This window comes from Triturus cristatus, chromosome 2_1 (assembly GCF_964204655.1).
Source record: "Triturus cristatus chromosome 2_1, aTriCri1.1, whole genome shotgun sequence".
In the NCBI taxonomy this organism is placed as follows: domain Eukaryota; kingdom Metazoa; phylum Chordata; class Amphibia; order Caudata; family Salamandridae; genus Triturus; species Triturus cristatus.
The window spans coordinates 368,205,143-368,228,625 of NC_140581.1; the positions used below are offsets into that span (position 1 = coordinate 368,205,143).

Consider the following 23,483-nt stretch of genomic DNA (forward strand, 5'->3'; position numbering starts at 1 on the left):
GCAACAAAACGGCGTAGACGTCAACCATGGCTTGCATGTACCTATTCAACGAGCTAGACCTCACTCTGAATCCGGACACCAACGGATAACGTTCCTAGGAGCCTTACTGGACACAGCGCTAAATAGATCACACCTTACAACCGCGAGACCAATTAAGGCTGATGACTTTAGCAAGGCTAGTACAAAAAAGAAAGTCACTTTCGGTTCACCTCAACAAATCTCTTCTGCATATGTCATCCTGCATCCCTCTAATCCCATACTGTGTTCTATGGATGCACCCACTTTAAGAGGCACTGGACATTCATTGGACATAAGCCACAAGAACCTTCAACATCATACAGGTCCACCTATGATCATATACCTCATCTGGTGGGCACAACTTGTAAGTTTGTCAGTTGGCCTGCGAATACAACAGACACTTCCATAGAAGAGTGGGAAATGACCACGTCAGCGACAAATGGCCACCTTTTATTCGTGGTCTCCACATCTACGTACTTGAGTTAAGGGCTGTACATCTTGCTTTACAAGCTTTCCTTCCCAGGATTCAGAAGTCTTCAGTGCTCGTATTGACAGAAAATTCAGCCATGATGACCTACATCAACAAGCAAGATGGCACAAAATCTCACCTGCTGTCCCAGGAAGCCCAACTAATCTGGAAATGATCCAGCCATCACAAAATACATCAGACTGCACAACACGTACCTGGCAACCAGAACGCCATAGCAGACACTTTAAGCAGACTAAAAACATTTTGCCATAAGTGGGAATTGGATCAACTCAACGATGGATCACGCCTTCCTCTGGTGGGGCAAACCAAATCTGGATCTCTTCGCGACACCCCAAAACACACAACTTCAGTTCTTCAAGAGCTTGCAGCCTCATCCAGGGTCTGGGGTTTATGCATTTTCAATTTCAGGGTCCGGAATCTTTGCCTACGCCTTTCCTCCGAACTCTCTCCTCACAAACGTTCTCAGGAAGATGAAGGCCAAGCCCTGCAAGATGATACTTATAGCTCCTACCCTCAAGGAGCTTCTCATTCTTTCACAGGAGCATCACATTTGATGCAAATGGATCCAGTCTCTGTTAACAATGAGTCATGTTCTACATCAAGACCCCAAATCTCTTCAGTTATTAGCCTGGCTCCGGAGTTCAACGAATTTGAACGTCTAAACATTCCATCGAATTGCAGGGACATACTAGCCAGAGCAAGGGCAGACAGTACTAACAAAAGATACTGTTTAAAGTAGAAAAGGTTTTGCATATGGTGCCAGAAAGCTATGGTACATCCCATCTCCACCTGAAGAGATTTTCGATTTACCTTCTACACCTTGCTCAATCCGGCTTAGCTCATGCTTCCATTAAAGTGCACCTGGCAGCCATTTCTTGCTTTAGGAGAGCACCAAAAAACTCATTAGGCAATTTCTCAAAGGATTATTCAGAACATTTCCACCGCTGAGGCCTCCTCCTCCATTTTGGCAGCTCAACACTGTACTTTCACAGTTTAATGAGAGATCCATTCAAGCCAATCAATAAAGTGGCTATAAAATTTCTCTCCTGGAAAAGTATCTCTTCTCCTCGCCCTAACTTCGGCAAGAGGAGTTAGAGAGATTCAGGCTTTCACCATCCAGGAGTCCTTCCTCCAGTTTAGGGACGGCAGGGTTATTTTAGGCACAAACCCAAGTCCCATCAATCTTTCATCTTATCAGCCTGTGATTCTCAAGTCGTGTTTTCTAAACCCTCCAACATTAGCTGAATGAGCACTACACTCTCTGGATATCAAAACGTGCTTACAGTTCTATTTGGACAGAACTAAGTTCACAAAACCAACCAACTTTGTAGCCTACAGCGCATCAAGAAAGGGTTTCCCTTAAACTAAATAGAGCATCTCTAAATTGATATCTAACACCATTCTATACCGCCATCACAAGTTTGTCGGCCTTAAAACTCAAAGGTGCCTGCTTATTTCACAAGAGCCATGTCCACTCCCATGGTGTTTGCTGGTGTGTTTTTGTCAGATATCTGCAGAGCAGTGATCTGGAAGTGTGCACACACCTTCATGCAACATTACTGCTAAGATTCAGAGGTCCTTAAAGATGCGGCAGTCAGACAAGTGATTTTACAGCATCTTTTTCAATAAAGGTGAGCCATTCCGTTCTTCCTGTCATCCCCTTAATTCTTATGCACATCTTGGTAACTGTTGATATGGTTATATGTATTACCTATTTCACTAGATGTGTTGCATTTACAGAAAATGTTCTCTTTCACTGCTCTCTATTCTGATTCAAACATGTGAATCTATAAAAGTTTCAATTCTGGAGTGAGAAAATAAGTTAATTACCTGTAGCTGTAGTTTTCCAGTATTGGAATCTTTCATAGATTTGCACGCAACTCTCCCACCTCCCCTGGGAAGCTCACCTTTACTCCTCTCAGTACAGTGCTTCGTGTACGCACCAGTGCTTAGAAAATCTGAAAATACTTTTCTAAGGTACTGGGGACTACCATCTTGACAACAGGGGATGATTCACGCATGTGAATCTATGAAAGATTCCAATACTGGAGAACTACAGTACAAATAAGTTGCTTATTTTCCTACTTTGAATAGGAGAATGAGCCTGACTTTTTTGCTTATGCAGTTTTTAGCCTGTAAACGGGTAATTGTGAGGTTCCCTGTTTGCATCTTTCAGAAGTGTGACCTAAAGTGGTAAACATGTTACTACTTAATGGTTAATGAGGATAATTTGAATTTGATGCATTTGTTTTTCCTTAAATTAATATTCAGATAGTTTTAAAAAAAAATCCTTAATCTGACTGTTTGTAAATTAATGATGTATTTAAACAGGTGGATTCAAAGGCAGAAATGAAGATTCTGGATCGGAAAATGCAAAAGGTAAGGATAGTTGCAGTAGTCGGTGTAGAAAAACAGTTTTGGTGTTTAGTCTTGCATCTTCCTATCTAGCCTACTTTTGAGTGTAATCTATTTTTGACTAGTTCAGTGAACTGGTAGAACAAAGTTTACCCAAGTCAATATGTGATAGTGCAACCTTGACAAAGATATGGATAAAAATATACCTCCGCCCCCACCTCCGTGCTGTGGCGCACAGCCCACTTACCTGACTATTATGATAACTCTTATCCCTCTCCAAACTGCATCCTCTCCACGGGCTAGGTAAGGATGCACCAGGAACTCAAATGTTGAATGTAGCCCTTCTGACCATTCACCACTCTTCTGTTTATCTTTAGCTGAAACATTCTTTTTTTTCAATCTGCAGTAGAGTGACTGTCTGAAACTAATTTTATCCACTTCAGGTTGTTTAAAATTGAATTTAAAACCAGTGGATAGCACCCACTACAAATTGAAATCTATTAAATGAATGTCAAACTGAGTTGGCCCTCAGTATTTCTCCTGTTGCCTGACCATATCTGCTGCTCATAAATTAACAGTTATCAGTCTCATTAGGTAGCAAGGCAGGTTTTAAAGACCTGGATGGCTGAATTTCAGAACATCTAAGATTTGTGGGAAATACATATTGCAATTTACAGCAAAATATTTGGCAGAGGCATTAGGTCTTGGAATAATTGAACAATCCATCCATTACAGACTGACAAATATGCAGCTCTTTAGTTGGACTATTTTTAAAGCTACCTTGCCTTTATTACAGTTCTGTTTTGTGTGTATGTGATCTGAAAGAATTATGGCAAGGAATGTTGATTGCATTATGTCTAGACTTGTATACAAAGGACTATAATGAAAGGTCACATGCCACTTGACCTTCGTTTCACATAGAAGCAAAAACAGGAACTGTATGAAAGACAAGGAGTCTTCATAATAGATTGACTTCTGTTTCTGTAAAAAAAAAAATGAAGATTTGGCAAGAGTCTTCATTATAATCCTGCTTTTCTTTCTGTGACACATAAAGAAGAGTATATAATAAAAGCTCAGTTGCCATCTGCTTAGAGAGGGACTGATGAGACTCCTTTAGGAGACTTGGTGAACTCCCCAGGAGAAAGAGTGACACAGTAGTGCAGAACCGGGGGGGGGGGGGGGGGGGGTACAAGTTACAACATTTGCCCTAATCCTTTGCAATGCAAGCATTTCATTGACGCGATCTAGCTCCATGCGAGAGCAGCACTCAAAAATTGTTCGGCTCATGTTTGGTGCATGGGGCAATTTTGCAAATTAAGTAATCTGCAATAGGAAGTATCCATCAGAAAATATTTTCTAGAGGTATTTATTTGTATTGGTTGGGGAGACTTTTATTTGGGTTTGAAGGTGTTTGTGTTTCATATTAAGAGTTTTACGGGTTGCCGATACACTTTTTCCCCCAAATGTTTTTGTTTTTATTGGTTAGTCAATGTAATACACTTTACAACCATAGTTATCACGGCACATCTTACAAGAAGGGTCCGGATAAGTCCTCAATAGTTTTTTTTGTTGTGTTTTTTTTTACATTTCCTCAACTCCCCCCACCCCCTTGCAGCTAGAGATGTTTGCTTCCATTAATGGAGGAGATGTGGCAGTGTTACAGCCCTGCTCTGTATCGTGCATATATCTTGGCTTATTGGTTATGCTATTCTTTCTGGATGCAATAACCCTTTGCGACCAGGTGTCCCAGGATGCATGTCATTCAAATCAACCCCATGTCATACATCCTCAATATGGTCCTCGGACTCAGTTTTATCCCTATTCAGGTTCATAAGCATCTGTCTCCATGCTACCAGGTCATCTTCCAGTCCTTCATCCTGTCGTACATGTTGCCTCCTAAGCCACTGGCCACTCAAACATATTTCGCAGCCATTCCTTATAACTGGATGGTTGAGCATTCACCCATTTAATGGCTATCTGCCACTTTGTCAGCACCAAGCCTAGCATAAAAAAATATTTTGTTTACACACTTTTGCATAGATCGCTATCTGGTGTTGGGCACGGATGTTTGCAGTTTGCTTTTCCTCTTGGAAAGTCCTTGGAAGTCAGCAGGACGGTGACTCCTCCTTTGGATCGTATTGCGCATGGGCTTCGGCTCCATCCTCAGATTGTTTTTTTCCGCCATCGGGCTCTGATGTAATCTTCGCGCTCCGGTCCAGAACAGCTTTCAGTTCGACAATTGATGAGCAATCCTCACCCCAATTCGCGGTATTGTTTCGATCGCGATCTCTTCAATCAACGCACCTTCTCATCGGCACAAACCTTCGGTTCCAGTCGCCGACGACTGCCTTCGGGCCTACCCAAGCTCCGGTCCCGGCTCATGGAAAGAACTCCATTTAAAAAGTGCCCTCGATGTGTGTCCAAATTTCCCCACACCAATCTTCATGAGGTATGCAACCTCTGCCTCTCTCCCCTGAACACGAGGCTCGAGACTCTTCGGCCTGTAAGTCTTTCCGATCCAAAAAGACTATTCGGGACCGAAGAGCCAGAAGGAACATGGCACACTCCTCGACGTCCATTCCAGTCGACATCTTCGGAGACGACATCGACGATCCGGAACATCATCGCACCGGAGAGGAGCTAGTCAGCGCTTCCGAGGCCGACGAGTCAGATGTGGAAGACATCACTCCGGCGCAGAGGGTCGTGAGTACCAATCTACCCCCCCCCCCCCCACACCCGCGGCGACACCCAAAAAGGCTTCGGTCACGCCTTCGCCCCTAAGCAAGACCAGAGACACTGCTTCATACACCCCACCTTCGGGTCCGGTGAAGAAGCCAAGTAAGCCTTCCGGCGGCTCGAGCCAGCCTACCAGCGGTGCTGAGAAACACTCTTCGGCACCGAAAAAGAAACCGCCCTCCACCTCGACACCAAGCTCCGCACCGAAGCCCTCGGGGGTCAAAACCCAGCTATTCGGTTGAAGGACTGGGTTATTCTAAGACCCAGCGGTGCCAGGGAACAACACCTGAAACCTTCGTGGGTTACCTGTTCTGGCGTACAAATCACAGAGACACGGGACACTTCCAGCGACGTCAGAGATCAGCGTTTATTTACTGCAGGGATACAGAGGTCACAAGAAGTACACAACGTGTAGGTTCTCGGAGACTGCTTCGAATTGCAAAAGTGGATCGCTCCTTTTATACACGTTTTTGCCATTGCACAGTATGGCGAACAAAGGTTACAACTCAGTTCCCACAATAAACTTCAAAAGAGTCGTGTTCATGTTTCAGGAGGCTGGAACATAATTACAACAGTATTGCCGGTTCCCAACTGTAAAAACATATCTTCTCTGCAATAAAACACATTCCATCCTGACCGTAAACACATTAGGAGAAGGGACGAAAACAGATGCAAAGAAAAGACAAGGATGCACAACAGATTAGAAAAGAGTGTTAGGAGTAATAAAGGAAACTCGATAACGGGATCAAAGACCTCGTGTCCAATGTATGCATGACTGAAACAATAGACCGGCACGGCAAGATGAGCTCGAGCGGGGTCATCTGCCTTCGCCGTGTCATTTCCCTCATCGTAAAAGTCACCCTCAAAGGAACACGTGTCCCTCGTGTAAGCTTGGGAGTCCCAGGGTCACGAAGCGGACAAAGTCCGTTCACTGGCTACTTGAGGGCAAGAAACAAAATGGATGCTGTCTCTAAAATGGAACCCGAGGGTTCGGATGAACAAACCCAAAAATAAGACGAACCATACGTGGTTGCATAGTTTAACTGCGTACACCCACTATACTCGTCATTTGCGGTTCGTAGACACCAAACTCATCCATATTCGTCACCACTCAAAAGTATCGTTCCGTCTCACACGGAACCTCAGACGCTCCTTTTGCCCTCATGTAGGCAAGCACTAGTCAAGATCGGAATCTATTTCAATATTCATCAGATCGTTCAGCTGCTGCTGGAACATCATTCTATTCATCAACGTCTCCTTGGTAACAGATGGCCGTCTTATACACGTTGTAGCACATAGGCCACATAAGGCAGGACCACACTGTACACAAAGGCAACACGTGAACAGAAACGTTACAACAACCCCTACGATCATCAGAATCTTCCAACCCTAAGTTGACATCAGGCCCCAAAACCATCCTAGAAGCGTCCAATTACCTTCGTCCACGTGTATGGATTCGGAAATCTTGTGCAACTTCGAGATGGCTTGGTAGACAGTCGGAGCATTGTCAGGAATGAAAATGCAACAACTCGAATGGATAACTTTACACACACCACCTCTATCTGCAAGAACAACATCTAGAACCATACGGTTCTGCAACGTCATGAGTCTATCCGCCTGAAGTTCAGCTGTTAAATTACCAAGGGCACTTGCAGTAATATTAGCAGTCGACTCAACTACACGGGTCAACTGTCGTAGGTTCCTACTATTAACCATAGGTCCCCAAAACGGCAAGAAACCCTTGAAAAAGTCTCCTGCTTCCTGACCAGCAGTGTCCTCTCTGCTAATAACGCCTCTCACAACTCTGGTTTTGTGGTAATCTGAGGCAACTGTGAAAGTCGGTGGTAAAAGGTTCGCAATAAAACAAGTACCCGAAAAATCACGGGGTAACCATGTATATGCGCGTTCATAACATACAAAATAAGTGCCCTTAGCGGTCAGAAAAACAGGGGAAGAGAGCATCGGTAGAACATATGTGTCAGTGCAAGCACTGTTCCCAAGTTGTGCTCTCGGATTTCGACCCAAGCCTTGCAAGCAGAAATTACCGAGGTGTGGTACAATCCATATTGGGGACGAGCTCTTAAGCTGTCTATCACCCACTGACGTACTATACTCAGCCTCGCTCAGATCCTTATAGGCCTGCACCTCTTCATTTGGGATAAGCGATGCATCAAAAACATCTCTATCTAAATCCGCTATTGCTATCGCCAAAGGCTTATGATACGGACCAGGACCAAAATTGACAGAACGTGGCTCTCGACTGGGGTAGGAATCTAGTGCACTACGGAACATAGTTTGGAATGCTCGAGCTGAACCCTGGGAGCTGTAAGGAAGGACCAGATACGGAATACCCCTATCCATGGTATGTGGCATTAACCCACACACCCAACAATTGGTAGTATTCATCCCCAAATGATGCTGATGTAGAAGTTGAACGAAGGAATTATTCATAAATTCCGCACGTCTAACCTGTTCATGTTGAGGCAAAGGATGAAAAGAATGTGGGGAAACAGTGGTGAGGGAGCTTAGTTTAGGAGAAAGGGTAGGTGAAACAAAAGGTAATAACTGTACTCCAAGATACACTCCACCCACCAATAGCATAGATACGGTCAGAAACAGTAGGAACACCTGGAACAGAAAACATTTTGTTCGTACAACCCTCCGTAACTCTAATCTCTGCGCCGACATCCTTTCTACTTCCAACAGCTTAGAGAATGCCATCCTCTACAAACCGTCCGAGACGTACTTGACGCACTTCGTCCTGAGTAGCGATTATCAATCCCCAGGAGTTCCCAGGAATCGACAAAAGTAACCGACCTAGCGTCAGAAACCTGCTAAACAGAAAGGAGTACCCGCACGGCCCTACGGTAACCCGGATGGTAGGGTTTCCTCAAAACTTTCAGTTTTATTACAAATCTCTTAGCAGTGAAAAGCACATAAGAACTCAAAAAGAAAGGATAGAATTGTCCATATACAACTAATTTTTATTAGTCCTTGAACGAAGAAAGTATCGACTTCTTCCAGGTCGGGTTTGCTCTACAAACAATTGTTCAGCTGGCGCAACAGTGTTCGATGAAGTGAACGACGAGTCAGACCTTGGGTTCTCCGCTACCGATGACTCCACATGTGGGTTTGGCAGTGACAAATCATCCCCTACAGGTTGAGCGTCACTAAACGGCACAAAGTGTAAAGGAGTCTCAGTTTCCGTTGCCGAAATCCCAGTTCTCACCCAACCGTCTGTTGGTAAGGAGATCGGTACCTTTTTCGTGTGACTAGCGTGGACCCAGTTCTTCCGGCCCTCCAGTCGAACCGCAGTCCTCGTTGTCAACAAGACTTGGAAGGGTCCTACGAATCTTGGCTCCAAGTTACGTTTCGGACCGAAATTTCGGGTAACGACCCAGTCGCCTGGCCGGAGCTGGTGTCCAGGACCCTCTGTCTGCGCCGGTAGAGCTTCAAAGACCTGTTGATGGATTAACCGTAGTTTAGTGGTCAAATCATGAAGGTAATCAATTAGCATTGGATACTCAAGACTATCAAAAGCCTTAGGCCTCGGGACTCCCCAAATGTTCGCAGGGCGGCCGAACACAATCTCATATGGGCTAAGCCCTACTCGAGAGTGTACAGTCGCTCTGGTTGATAGGAGAGCCAGAGGCAAGGCATCAGGCCATGATAGACCAGTTGTAGCTTGTATCTTTGCGAGTTTTAGTTTCAGGGTACCATTGTACCCTTCAACCAAACCCGCTGCCTGAGGATGATTAGCACTATGGAATTTTTGACGAATTCCAAGGCCCTTACACACTCTGCATTACACTTCCCACAAACTCGCTTCCATTATCCGACCACACGATCCGTGGCATTCCATACCGAGGAAAGTATTCCTTCAGCAGGATTTTCGCTGTGGACAGGGCAGTATTATCCTTAAGAGGATAGGCCTCAATCCATCTGGAGAACGCACAAACCACAACCAAAACATATTTCAAGTTATTGCATCTCTCCATATGGATAAAGTCCAGTTGGATAACCTCAAAGGGACAAACAGGAGGAGCAAAATGACCAGGTGGAGTGGGGGTGCCCTTGCCAGGATTGTGCATCAAACACACCATACAATTCTTAACCACTCTCTCGGCACACTTAGCAGTACCCTCATTCCTCCATACAGGGGACAAGGACTTACATATTCCTTTCGCACTAATATGTGCCAACCCATGAGCCATCGTCACGACAGCTAATACGTACGCATCTGGTAACATCCACCTCTGACATTCCGTCAGGTCAACCCAACATCCATGCATATCCAACTTTCCCGTACTTTCTTTCCACTTGGTCTTTTCAGCTTTAGTAGCTTCGTTCTGAATTGCTTTCACACTCTCAACAGTATTTTCACACATACCAGTCTCCGTCGGCCACCTCACTGAACTCGTGACATACATTCGGGTCGCAAGATCCTTAGCCGTTTCCTTAGCAATCTCATCCGCAAACGCATTACCACGACCAACATCATCCGTCACTTTATGATGTGCACTACATTTAACGATCGCCACTTGTTTAGGCAATGTAAGTGCATCCAAAAGGTCATTCACGAGCTGCCCGTGCTGAATCTTCGTACCGTGCGATGTCATAAATCCTCTTTCTCTCCACAGTCTTCCAAAGTTGTGCGCAACGCCGAATGCGTACTGACTGTCGGTAAACACATTCACTCGCTTTCCTTTAGACAAAACACACGCTCTTGTCAATGCAATCAACTCTGCCGCTTGTGCTGAATTCTGATTCAATCTCGCAGTTTCCACAACCGTGCTCAACGTCACTACAGCATACGCAGTCGTCACATCGCCATTCGGCAATTTAAAGCAAGAGCCCTCCACATTCAAAGTACCATCGGGATCTGTCAAGGGAGTGTTTTTCAGGTCCACACGACCCTTTGTTTCTTCCTCAGTTCGTAAATAACAATCATGTAGCGGCACATCATCTGATTCCATATTAATTGGCAACAATGTCGCCGGATTCAGTACATTACAACGCTTGATCTGTATATGACTTGCCAAAAGTGTCAACTCATATCCGGACAACCTTGCACTCGTCAGATGTTGAGTCTTTGTCCGATTCAGGAGAGTGTCAACTGCATGCGGAACCATCACCATGAGCATATTATCCATAACAAGACCTGCGGACTGCCGAATAGACGCCGCTGCTGCCGCTGTCGCCCTCAAGCAACTTGGCAACGCTCTAGCTACCGGGTCTAAGGTCGAGGAAAAATATGCACACGGGCGCTGCTTGCCACCAAAGTGTTGCGTTAAAACACTCAACGCACAACCTTCTCTCTCGTGAACGTATAGTGTAAATGGCTTACTGTAATCAGGAGTACCTAACACAGGAGCCGAACACAACGCATCACGTAGTTCAGAAAAACTTTTCTGACATTCTTCCGTCCATGGCAAAGGAGTCGAAACATCCTTGCACGTGAGCGCTATCAATGGCTTCGCTAACAGTGAAAAATTTGGGATCCACTGTCTACAGTATGACGTGATACCTAAAAAGGCACGCACATCTCTCTGAGTCGTCGGCACAGTCATTCGAGCAATTGCTGCGATTCTTTCAGGGGTCAACCTTCTTCCCGCCTTTGAAAAAAAAGTGACCTAAGTAGGTAACTTCTTGACAACAATATTGTAATTTAGAAGGTGACACTTTGTGGTGTAAGTCACAGAGATGCTGTAACAGACACCGTAGCGGTCTTGCAAACTTGTTCAGTGTCTGCAGCTACCAACAGATCGTCGACGTACTGAATCAAAGCCGCACCAGTCGGCAGTACAAATGCATCCAGTTGACTCTTAAGAGCTTGGCTGTAGATCGATGGGCTCTCACAGTAGCCTTGAGGTGCGCGTTTGAACCGGAAACTGCGACCTCCTAATGAAAACCCGAACAAATCACGACTTTCCTCAGCAATCGGAATGCTAAAGAACGCATTCTTCAGATCGATTACCGAGAACCATGATGCAGAGGCTGGAATCAGAGTCAGTAAAGCTGTAATGTCTGGTACCACAGGAAACTGCGGGACAACAATTTTATTTACTTCCCGTAAGTCAATAACTAGACGGTACATGGGAGGCTTGGAGGGATCAGTTCGCTTCAGAATAGGCAACACGGGACTATTACACACGTTACCTCGTGTCTCCTCGATAACATCTTTATCGATCAGATCATAAATGATCGCTAATAGTGCCCGTTCACCATCAAGGGAGATACGATACTGTGGTATGCGTGGTAAGCGCGCATCAGCTTTCAATTGAACAACATAAGGTGGGATGCTCAGTAGGCCCACATCATTGGGACCTGTCGCCCACAAAGAAGCCGGAAGAGAACTCAATTCCGGTGGGAGCTTATCGATCGATAGATACATAGGGGAAATCACACTCTCACCCAATGTGAGCTCCACACCTGTAGGAGAGCAGTACAAAGTCGCATGTAACCTCTTCAACAAATCCAAGCCCAAAAGATTCTCACCACAACCAGTAGTCAAAATCAAAGGAGCTTCTAACTCATGAGACCCAATCGTAAGGGGCAAGGGGCTAGAAACTGAATTGCTAACGGGGGCGCCAGGGAATCCAACGGAAACATTCGTTAAGCCAGACAAAGGCGTGCCAGGGAGTTTCGAATGCATAATGGAACTTTTTGCTGCACCAGTGTCCAACAGAAAAGGCTCAACGACGCCCAATGTGGCAACTGCAACACAAGGCCCTCTCTGATCAACCGGAACTGATACTTCTCCCTTCCTTTGTCTATGGCTGTCCTAGTAGATACCGTCCGTATCAACATCACGCTCGACGTAATAGTCATCCACATGATACTGTGCAGATCTACCAGACGAGGGGTCGCGTCGATCGAAACAATTCTGCGAGTCTGAGAAAGTGGAAAAACGCTCGGCCTGATTCGGAGTAACTCCACGACCTCTACCACGTGAAGCTTGTTGAGGACCACTACGACCTCCTCGAGCTGACACACCATTGTTCCGATCACGGAGAACCGGACAATTAAACTTCAAATGGCCCTCTCCTCGACAATACGCACATTGATTATATCCCAACACAAAACGAGGTGCGGGAGAGTCATTTCGCGTCTGCGATCTGGAGAACTGTGATTGTGATCGATTTGGCTGTTGCGAGTCACTGAAATTTGAGCGCGGAGGATACGCTTGCTGCAATAAGACCTTAGTTTTAAGATCCTTCGTTTTCTTATCTGCACGCTCACTTTCCTCCTTTTCTCTATTTTCGTAATATTGGGCCGTAGCCAATATTTGAGCAGTGGTAGAAACAGCCCACAAACTCTCAGAATTTTTCAACTTGTTGGCAACAAGTTCGATACAAACTTATCAACGAACAACCGCTGACCACCCTCCGAACTCATGTCCTGACCACTATGATCAACAAATGCTTCCTCGAATCTCGTAAAGAAATCGGAAACGCTTTCATCCCTCTTTTGCTTGCACGCGGACAACTTGTCCCAATTGACGCGCATCGCTGGCATAAGCGTTTTCATAAGGGTAATTATCCTCTGGGGCAGCTCTACAATAAGCTGTTCAGGTTTAGCCCCACCAACTTGCTGAGCGTCTGCCGCCGTAAGGGCAGCCCAGTCACCGCCTAACTCAGCCGCGTGATTCTCGTGACGAATTTTCGCCCAAATCGGCTGAGGTACTACATTGCCAAACAACATGTCAATATCAGCAAGGTTCATAACAGTAGCATCCACTAATTGGGACAGCTCCTTATAATAACCTGCAGGATTTTTACGGGGATCAGGCAAAGTTTGCTTCACCTGTAAAACTTCCGATCGTTTCCAAGGGAGGTGTATCCACACTCTCTGAAAACGGCCTTGGACAGCGGGGTTAGCATTAGGATTACCTGGCATCCACACTGGGGGAACTTCCCGCATAGGATATTGACCAGGTTTTGCCATCCACTCTGCAGTCTCTTCTTTAAACAATGCTCGAGGTTGCACTGTACATCGAAAGGATAACAAACGTTCTAGAGCATCTCGAACCTTATCACCTACAATCACACCAGTTGTGAATTGATGCTGGAGCTCCGAAACCTCAGACGGTACATTATCAACCATATCATGATCCCACTCCTCCTTCAACGATTTACACATTTCCTCAAACATAAATCGTTGCGTGGGCGCATTAAACCGAGAAAACGTTTCAAACACTACACGCGAAGTGTATTTAACAGGATTACGAATCCATTTACGTGCCATTTTTACCAATGATTCACGGTCCCTACCATCAGGAAGCTGGCTGCGCCTCTGGGCAACATCTGAAAGAGTCGAGCCGAGTATGGGCCCAAAAAGCGGAGAATAAAGAGTAGCAACAGCAGTCAGGAGACGGCTACGAACAGAAGGAGAAGAGGAAGAAGGTGCAGGCGCAGCAACAGTAGGAGTGGAGGCAGTAGAAGTAGACGCGGCACCAGGAGTAGCGGGAACGACAGACTGAGGAGGGACTTGGAAAGGCGCAGTAGGAAGAAAAGCCGGTAAAGGAGGATGAACGATCTGCGGCACAAGAGGATTCGGGAGAGCGGGAGGAACGGCGGGCTGACCAGCAACCGCCAAAACAGCAGGTTGAGGAAGAGGTAGAATCACAGGACCCACAGTATCGGGAGCATAGGGAGGTGGTGATTTCAACAGATAAGATAGTAGCGAATCCTCTATCGCTTCTTCTCCCGTCTTATCGGCATTAGACGGTAGCACCGGATAACATTTATCCACCGCCATATGATGAAGTTGAGCACTAACTTCCTGCTCTTTCTCATCTTTGTCTCGCTGATACTGTTCTGCATTTCGCATCACCGTAATAACACCTTCTCTTTTATTTTTCTTACTCTGCTTGATTTCTTTCTGCTTGGCCTCTTTACGCCATAACCGGAAGGAATCAAACATGGCCGGCCTAGCCTTCTTTTTAAACAGTTTAGCTTCCAAATTATCTAAGACGGCAGTTTCGAAACTACCATGGGATGGCCAACTAAGGACGCCATCATTTTTAGTGTAGCGGACCCAATATTCATTATATACGATAGGACCCACGCCATGGCGACTATAGAGCTCGTAAATTGGAGTTCCAACCGGAGGTATCGGACACGAATCCTCCAGCCGGGAATCCATTCTGCAACATTTGAAAAACCCAAACAAAGTACTACGGCCAGGCATCGTGCACACTAATCGAGTATACAAACTTCAAGGGTTATCAAATTATGATGTCCTCGCACAAAAATGCAAGACCCTCGGTTTTTGGCAATTGCAATCGTCAATTAAAACCCAACAACTAAGAACCACAAATGCTATGGAACCATGCAAACAACAAAGTAACACTGGGAGCGACCCACAAATACTTAACTGAGAGAACAATGGCGTCACCAGGAAGGCCCGTCTATCGTCTCGCCGTACAAAGGACTACGCCAGGCGCCAAAACAGGTCGACAGTCAGGGCATCAGTCCGTCGCAGCCGCCGGGAGGCGGGGATCTTCGCGGGAAAAGACGTCGGGCCACTTATTTCGACAACTGGATCGATGAAGCGGGGTGCACCTTCCCTCGGAGATTTCACACGAAGTTCCTCACGATCGTCGGGCTTTGGACCGGTACCGTTGATGTCGCTCTACGTTGGGCGCCAACTGAAGGACTGGGTTATTCTAAGACCCAGCGGTGCCAGGGAACAACACCTGAAACCTTCGTGGGTTACCTGTTCTGGCGTACAAATCAGAGACACGGGACACTTCCAGCGACGTCAGAGATCAGCGTTTATTTACTGCAGGGATACAGAGGTCACAAGAAGTACACAACGTGTAGGTTCTCGGAGACTGCTTCGAATTGCAAAAGTGGATCGCTCCTTTTATACACGTTTTTGCCATTGCACAGTATGGCGAACAAAGGTTACAACTCAGTTCCCACAATAAACTTCAAAAGAGTAGTGTTCATGTTTCAGGAGGCCGGAACATAATTACAACAGTATTGCCGGTTCCCAACTGTAAAAACATATCTTCTCTGCAATAAAACACATTCCATCCTGACCGTAAACACATTAGGAGAAGGGACGAAAACAGATGCAAAGAAAAGACAAGGATGCACAACAGATTAGAAAAGAGTGTTAGGAGTAATAAAGGAAACTCGATAACGGGATCAAAGACCTTGTGTCCAATGTATGCATGACTGAAACAATAGACCGGCACGGCAAGATGAGCTCGAGCGGGGTCATCTGCCTTCGCCGGAACAGGAACACGTGTCCCTCGTGTAAGCTTGGGAGTCCCAGGGTCACGAAGCGGACAAAGTCCGTTCGCTGGCTACTTGAGGGCAAGAAACAAAATGGATGCTGTCTCTAAAATGGAACCCGAGGGTTCGGATGAGCAAACCCAAAAATAAGACGAACCATACGTGGTTGCATAGCGAAACTGCGTACACCCACTATACTCGTCATTTGCGGTTCGTAGACACCAAACTCATCCATATTCGTCACCACTCAAAAGTATCGTTCCGTCTCTCACGGAACCTCACGGTACCGACACCATTTTCGGCACCGACCAAACCACACAAGGCCATCGGCACCAACACTTCCAAGCCGAAGCCCATCTCGGCGCCGACCAAGAGACCGGAGGGTCCCAACCCGGGTTCTAAGCAACAAACCAGCACAGAAAAACCTAAAAAGCCATCGGCCCCGACGCCTTCGGCGCCAACGGACCAAATAACCTCACCAGAGCTATTTACACCGGATTCCTTGCAAAAAACTCTCACCAAGGATCCAAAAACTGGACATTTGACACTCTCTACCAAAAAGACATTTGGAGAAGCCTGCTCCGCCTCCGCCTCCACCTCCAAAGAGGAAGGACTCTGCTACCTCTCCGTTCAGAATACCTTCCCCCTCCTCCCCCTCCTCCTCCTTCTCCACCTCCACCCCCTCCGCCCTCTCCACCCCCACCTCATCGTTCTCCGACCCCATCTCCAGACGATGATGATCACGGGGACCCATATCAGGATACAGGGGATGTGCCACAGGTCCCCACCCCTACAGGATCCCCAGACCCATGGGACGATTACAATATTCCAGATATCCCCAACGTCCCACAAGACTATCTTTACCCCTCTAGACCATCTCCACCAGAAGATTCATTAGGGTTCAACCATCTTCTGCAAAGGGCGGCACATTATCACGGGGTGGACTTGCATACTGACCCCGTGGAGGAAGATTTCCTCCTAGACACAATTAATACCTCACATAGGTCCACCCCCATACCGCCCATGCTCAAAGGGGTGGTTAAGCATGCAGCAGAAGTTTTTAAAGACCCAGTTAGAGCCAGGGTCATTAACCCACGTATTGAAAAAAAATACAAACCTGCTCCCTCCTACATCAGGGGACCAGCGCCACTAGACTCCTTAGTAGGTGATGCACCCCCACCTGACAAAGAATCAAAACTACTAGATGCATCAGGCAAACGCACAGCATCCCAGGCGGCTAACATATGGCGTATAGCAAACACTCAGGCAATACTGGCCAGATATGAAAGGGCTCATTATGACTAATTAGAAAGCATATTGCACCATCTCCCTGAAAATTATAAAGCTAGGGCCAACGAGTTGATTCAAGAGGGTAAAACAATCACGAATACCTCCATACGTTGTGCCCTAAATGCAGCAGACACAGCCTCCAGGGCCATCAACACCAGCATCCTTCTCTGTCGCCATGCTTGGCTAAGGGTATCTGGTTTTAAACCGGAATTACAAGCCTCCATCCTTAACCATCCCTTTGACCAGGAACATCTATTTGGGCCAAAGGTGGATGAGGCCTTCCCCTGCTCCCCCCAGACCATTCCACTCCAGTCGGGGGCAGACTCCAAAATCCTTCATGTCTGGGCGACCATCACCTCAGACAAATGGGCGACCCAAATAATTCAGTCAGGCTACTGCCTAGAACTAACATCTACCCCCCCAAACATTCCACCCAGGCAACACCCAATGTCACAAGAACATTCAACATTACTAAAGCAGGAGGTAATCTCCCTCCTACAAAAACAGGCAATAGAACACGTTCCTGTCAATCAACAAAATATGGGGGTCTACTCCCTATATTTTCTCTACCAAAAAGGGACGAGACTCCACGACCTATTCTAGATCTCCGGCCCCTAAACACATACATACACAGACCATTTTCGCATGGTAACGCTTCAGCAGGCACTTCCGCTCCTCTCCCAGAACGACTTCCTCACCACACTGGACTTGAAAGACACATACTTCCACATTCCAGTGCACCATGCTCACAGAAAGTACCTCAGATTTGTAGTGGACGGACAACACTACCAATTCAAAGTGCTCCCGTTCGGAGTCACAACAGCACCACGGGTATTCACCAAGTGCCTGGCGGTGGTGGCGGCACACTTGAAAAGACCGCACATTCACGTCTTCCCATACGTAGACGATTGGCTGATATAAGCCACTTCATACAATCAGTGTGTACGACACACTGCCACCACAATCGAACTGCTTCACCAACTAGGCTTCACGGTGAACCACCAAAAGTCCCAGCTACAACCATCCCACATAAAACAATACCTCTGTGCCACCATAGACACCTCAAAAGTGATAGCCTACCCCAATCCGGCCAGGATTGCAAGCATTCAGGCTTTGCGACTAAAATTCATACCTCAACACTTCCTTCCAGCACGAGTGTTTATGCAACTAATGGGGATGATGGCCTCTTGCATTTTTATAGTGCCCCACGCAAGACTCCAGATGCGTCCTCTCCAAGAGTGCTTAGCGTGCCAGTGGAACCAGGCCCAAGGTCAACTGACAGATCTGGTGTTGGTAGACGGTCGCACCCATCGCTCTCTGCAGTGGTGGAACACCACAAACCTTTCCAAAGGTCGACCGTTCCTGGACCCGGTTCCCCAGATAACACTAACAACGGACGCATCGCTCTCCGGCTGGGGAGCTCACCTATTGCACCTCACCGTGCAGGGCACATGGACGCCTCAACAAAAGTTACTCCATATCAACCATCTGGAGTTACTGTCAATCTTTTTAGCCCTAAAATCTTTTCAGACACAGATTTCAGGCAAAGCAGTCCTCATTCGCACAGACAACATTACGGCCATGTATTGTATACAAAAAACAAGGCGGCACACACTCTCCACAGCTCTCTCAATTAGCACAGAGCATATGGAGATGGGCAATTCCCCACAAAATCTTTCTCTTAGCTCACCGTGTCCCAGGAGTCCAAAACACCGTGGCAGATCTGCTCAGCAGACAGACACAACAGATCCACGAGTGGGAACTGCACCAGCAGGTTCTTCATCCGTTCTTTCAAATGTGGGGGTATCTGCAGATAGACCTCTTTGCCACCCACGAAAACACAAAATGCCCAAGCTTCGCCGTCAGATACCCACACCCATTGTCCAAAGGAAATGTGATATGGATGAACTGGTCAGGCAAATTTGTGTACGCTTTTCCGCCTCTCCCACTCATTCCATTAGTGGTGCGCAAACTACAACAACACTCCCTCACACTAATCCTAGTAGCTCCAACGTGGGCCAGACAACCATGGTACACCACGCTGCTTAGAACTCTCTGTAGTACCACACCAAAAACTACACCTCTCACCATGCCTCCTAACCCAGAACCATGGAGAGATCAGACACCCGGACCCAGCTCAGCTCAACCTTGCGATCTGGCTCCTGAAATCCTAGAATTTGGGTACCTAAATCTTCCCCCTTACTGTATGAACGTCATCAGAGAAGCTAGATGACCTACCACTAGAGCGTGCTACGCTGCCAAGTGGAAACTATTTGTTGTTTATTGCCATAACAACACCATCAATCCTCTGGACGTGTCCATTCAAAACATCATAGGCTACTTACTCCACCTACAAAGGTGTAATCTAGCCTATACGTCCATTCGACTACACCTCGCAGCAATTGCAGCTTACTTACAAAACAGGCAACAACTTTCACTCTTTAGAGGACCTGCCATTAAAGCCTTCATGGAAGGCCTAAAAAGAATAATTCCCCCCAGAGTAACACCCTCACCTGTGTGGAACCTAAATATTCTCACAAGGCTAATGGGGCCTCCCTTCGAACCTTTACACAAATGCGAACTACAATTCCTAACATGGAAAACAGCTTTCCCTGTAGCAATCACTTCCCTTAGGAGGGTCAGTGAGATACAAGCACTTAACATACAAGAACCTTTTCTTCAAATGCACCATAACAAAGTTGTTCTCCGTACCAACCCAAAATTCCTACCTAAAGTCATTTCCCCTTTTCACCTAAAAAAATCTGTAGAACTATCAGTATTTTTCTCGCAACCTCAGACCGTTGCAGAAAGAGCTCTGCACACGCTAGATGTCAAACGAGCCGTACTCTACTACATCGAGAGAACACAATCTTTCCGCAAGACCAAACAACTGTTTGTCTCTTTCTCTCCACCACACAAGGGCAACCCCATCTCAAAATCAGGGATAGCTAGGTTGATTGTAAAATACTTTCAGATATGCTACCACAAAGCAAAACTAACGCTATCCGTTCCCCCTAAAGCCCATTCTACACGAAAGATAGGGGCTTCCATGGCATTTTTAGGGAACATCCCATTAGATGATATCTGCAAAGCAGCTACATGGTCAACACCGCACACTTTCACTAAACACTATTGTGTAGATGTGCAAACTAAGCAACAAGCTAGTGTGGGCCAGGCTGTACTCAAAACATTATTTCAAACCACTGCAACAGATACCGGTGGTCGCAGCTAAGGTTGGGAACTGCTATATAGTCTATGCAAAAGTGTGTAATCTGCAGCTCATGTGCCTCGAAAGGAATATGCTACTTACCGGTATGCATCTGTTCTTGGCATGTAGAGCTGCAGATCTACACACGCCCACCCGCCTCCCAGGCTACCTGTATCTGTTCCAGTTTTATCTTATTTAGATACGCACCTGGGTTTCATCACTGTTATTACTACGCTCCATCTTTCCCTGCTGGTGAAAAACAATCTGAGGATGGAGCCGAAGCCCATGCGCAATACGATCCAAAGGAGGAGTCACCGACCTCGTGACTTCCAAGGACTTTCCAAGAGGAAAAACAAACTGAAAACATCCAGGCCCAACACCAGATGGCGATCTATGCAAAAGTGGGTAGATCTGCAGCTCTACATGCCAAGAACAGATGCATACTGGTAAGTAGCATATTCCTTCTGATAGAGACTTTATTTAGCCGCATATTTCTCACTGACCCTCCCTTCCTCACTGCTGTGTGGTTTTCCTCCATCCATTAATAAGATCCAAAGTCTGGGACTAGGGCCACTGGTCACACCACTTTGCTTTTGAGGCTCTGCATATGGGGGCTCGACAACCTCAAAAGCAACTGACCTCAGCATGCAAGGGTGGTGCCTTTATTTTGGCCCTGTACGTCCTTTCCGGATAGGAACATAGTCCGTGCAAAGCTGCACGGCGCCTCCTGACTGGGCCAAGGTATTGCTGAAAACTTTCCTGATCCAATCTGATGCTTGTAGAAAATTAATTCTGGCCCTCTGATATTCCTCCGTAAAAAAAAAAAAATGTGTCCAGAGATTTTCATTTTTGATTTGCGTTTTTGAATCATTAAAGAAGTAACTTAACTTGGGTAGACATTGCTGAGCTGAGCTGAATTTTCCTGCATGACCTTTTAAAAAATAGCGGACGGGTTGCAGTGATGTAATATTTCAGGAACCATGAGATCTATATAGTTCATTTGTTTTTCAAAATATAGGTTTTGGCGGTCAAATAGACTTATAGAGACAGAAAATAACTCCTCAGCAACCCTTCCACCATTTTCCAAAATGGCGGCTTTAATAGAGGAAGAAGAGACATATATAGAAATAAAACAAATAGTAATGGTTTTTAATTTATTTATGTATGCACCAAACAATGTTTATGATCTGAATATGAAATAAAAAAGCTTATCACTCCTGTTTTAGACACATTTTCATAGTTCACTTTGTTTCGGCATTCACTCGTGGTACATTTGCAGAATGTTGAACTTTTGAGGAGCATATCGACAGGGACATCTTTTTGTAACTCAGGTTTTGCGAGTACGTGCAAGTTCTGTGGGTAGAAGCTTTAGAAATTTTGTAGGTTTTTGCACCCCATCAATATCTTCCCAATCAAATTCACACACATCTTTCCCTACATATGCATGATCCAAAACATTTACACATCTTCTGATCAAGATGAACGCTCTTATAATAATGAATATGCTGTCGGCGGAAGATCACTTAGCAGGACTGATCTCTTGACCTCACTGTACTGAAGATTGTCAAATGTGTGACAGGCAGCACTTGTTTTCCATAAATGCACAACGTATTTTTCTACCTCTTTAAAGTCGCATGCTTCTATCTCAGCAAATCCTTTTAGAAACTTCACAGGATCAGCAGCCAAAGCTCCAAACTGTGTTCCAATCTTGCTCATAGTGTCATCACTCTTAAGAATATGTGCCTTGTTAAAAACTCTGGTCATCTCTTTTCAAATACCTGGATCCATATCCCAGGTAGTTTATGCAATCGAATTCACGAAATACAGTAATCGGCGACTCCACTGTCTTTACATGCAGCTCCCAATCACCTTCCTGTTCACAATGTACCAGGGTTTTTACTAGAGCTATTGTGTAAAATATTTCCCCAGTACTTGGCAAAGTTCTGTTTTTTCTGCATTCTTTGACAAATTCTACGAACTTGGTTTTCTAATTTTGAACTGAGTGCATTGAGCATTGCCTGGCTTTGCATTATGTCTTCTTTTTTTTTTGTAAATATTTTATTGATTTTTTTCAAACAATATAAAACATGATCCATTTATTCCTTTTTACAGCATAATACTTGAGGGTATTTTCTTCTTGGCATACATTATACATTATTTCTGTCGCTTCTGTGTGAATCTACACCTCTTTTTAGGTCTCGCCTGCGAACGCAGTGCGAAGCGCTGCTGTCGCCAGCGAGATCTATTGGTGCTGACTTGCCTCGGAAGTGGGACAGGAGATGGGCACGTGCAGGCTTTTGGCGGATTTGAGTTGGTGTACGCGCTAACAGCCACGCGGCGTGCACATCTCCTGTCCCCCTTCCCTCGCAAGCCAGCATGCAGTTTCACTTTCGTCCTTACCAGCCTCATGTAATTTTTTTTTTTAAATGAGTACGCGCGCTCCAAGCACTGCGCGCTTTAAATGTACAACATGCAATGTAATTATTTTTTTAAATGCACACGTGCGCTCCAAGCGCGGTCCGCTTTAAACATACAGCGTGCCCCACTTACCAGCTCTTGTGGTGACTCCGGCTGGTCGCGTGTCTTCAGCGGCTCACTGCAGCACCACGCGGGGCTCCGTCTTGCTCACAGGAGCCCCGTCTGAAACCATGCGGCATTCACGAAGGCTGGGTGGGCTCCCGCCGGACTTCTGCCTTTCTTTTTTTGCTTTGGCGGCCCCCTCCCTGGGCTGCACGATGCAGCACTCATTAAAGTACGGCGGCTTTTAAAGTCCGCACGCGCCGCCGCCACTGGGCACGAGCCGCAGTCGCAGAACACGCAAAAAATTCTGTAACAGCGCATGCGCGGGCAGCCCTCGACCTCCACGGTCTCTTTCCCAGCCCGGATATGGAGCTGCTTTCTGGCGTAAGGGGCTCTAGTAACTCATTTTATTTACTTTTTTTTTTTACTTTTGGGTTCCGCACTTGTTGATTTGAAGACGTTTGGTGCTAAACCATTAACTGTAATTTAGTGTGCTGGGTTTCAAAGACCACAATACACAAAAAGAGACTCCTTATTAGGGTGCATTTGTTGATTGGAGCTGCTAACCTGTCTGTTGTGGCCTGCTTGGAATTATCTATCCGTGTACTTGATGCCTTGG

The 23,483-nt window shown here is 46.1% G+C and overlaps 1 protein-coding gene across 4 annotated transcripts in view; it reads left to right on the forward strand.

The window, feature by feature from the left end:
* The window catches only part of DDX4 (DEAD-box helicase 4), a 1,682,862-nt gene that overhangs the window by 513,193 nt on the left and 1,146,186 nt on the right, over positions 1-23,483 (forward strand). For all 4 annotated transcript variants that reach the window (XM_085631316.1, XM_085631317.1, XM_085631319.1 and 1 more), the window contains exon 7: positions 2,840-2,887. In XM_085631316.1, the coding sequence (XP_085487442.1) occupies positions 2,840-2,887 (48 nt within the window). The remainder of the gene's footprint in view (positions 1-2,839; positions 2,888-23,483) is intronic.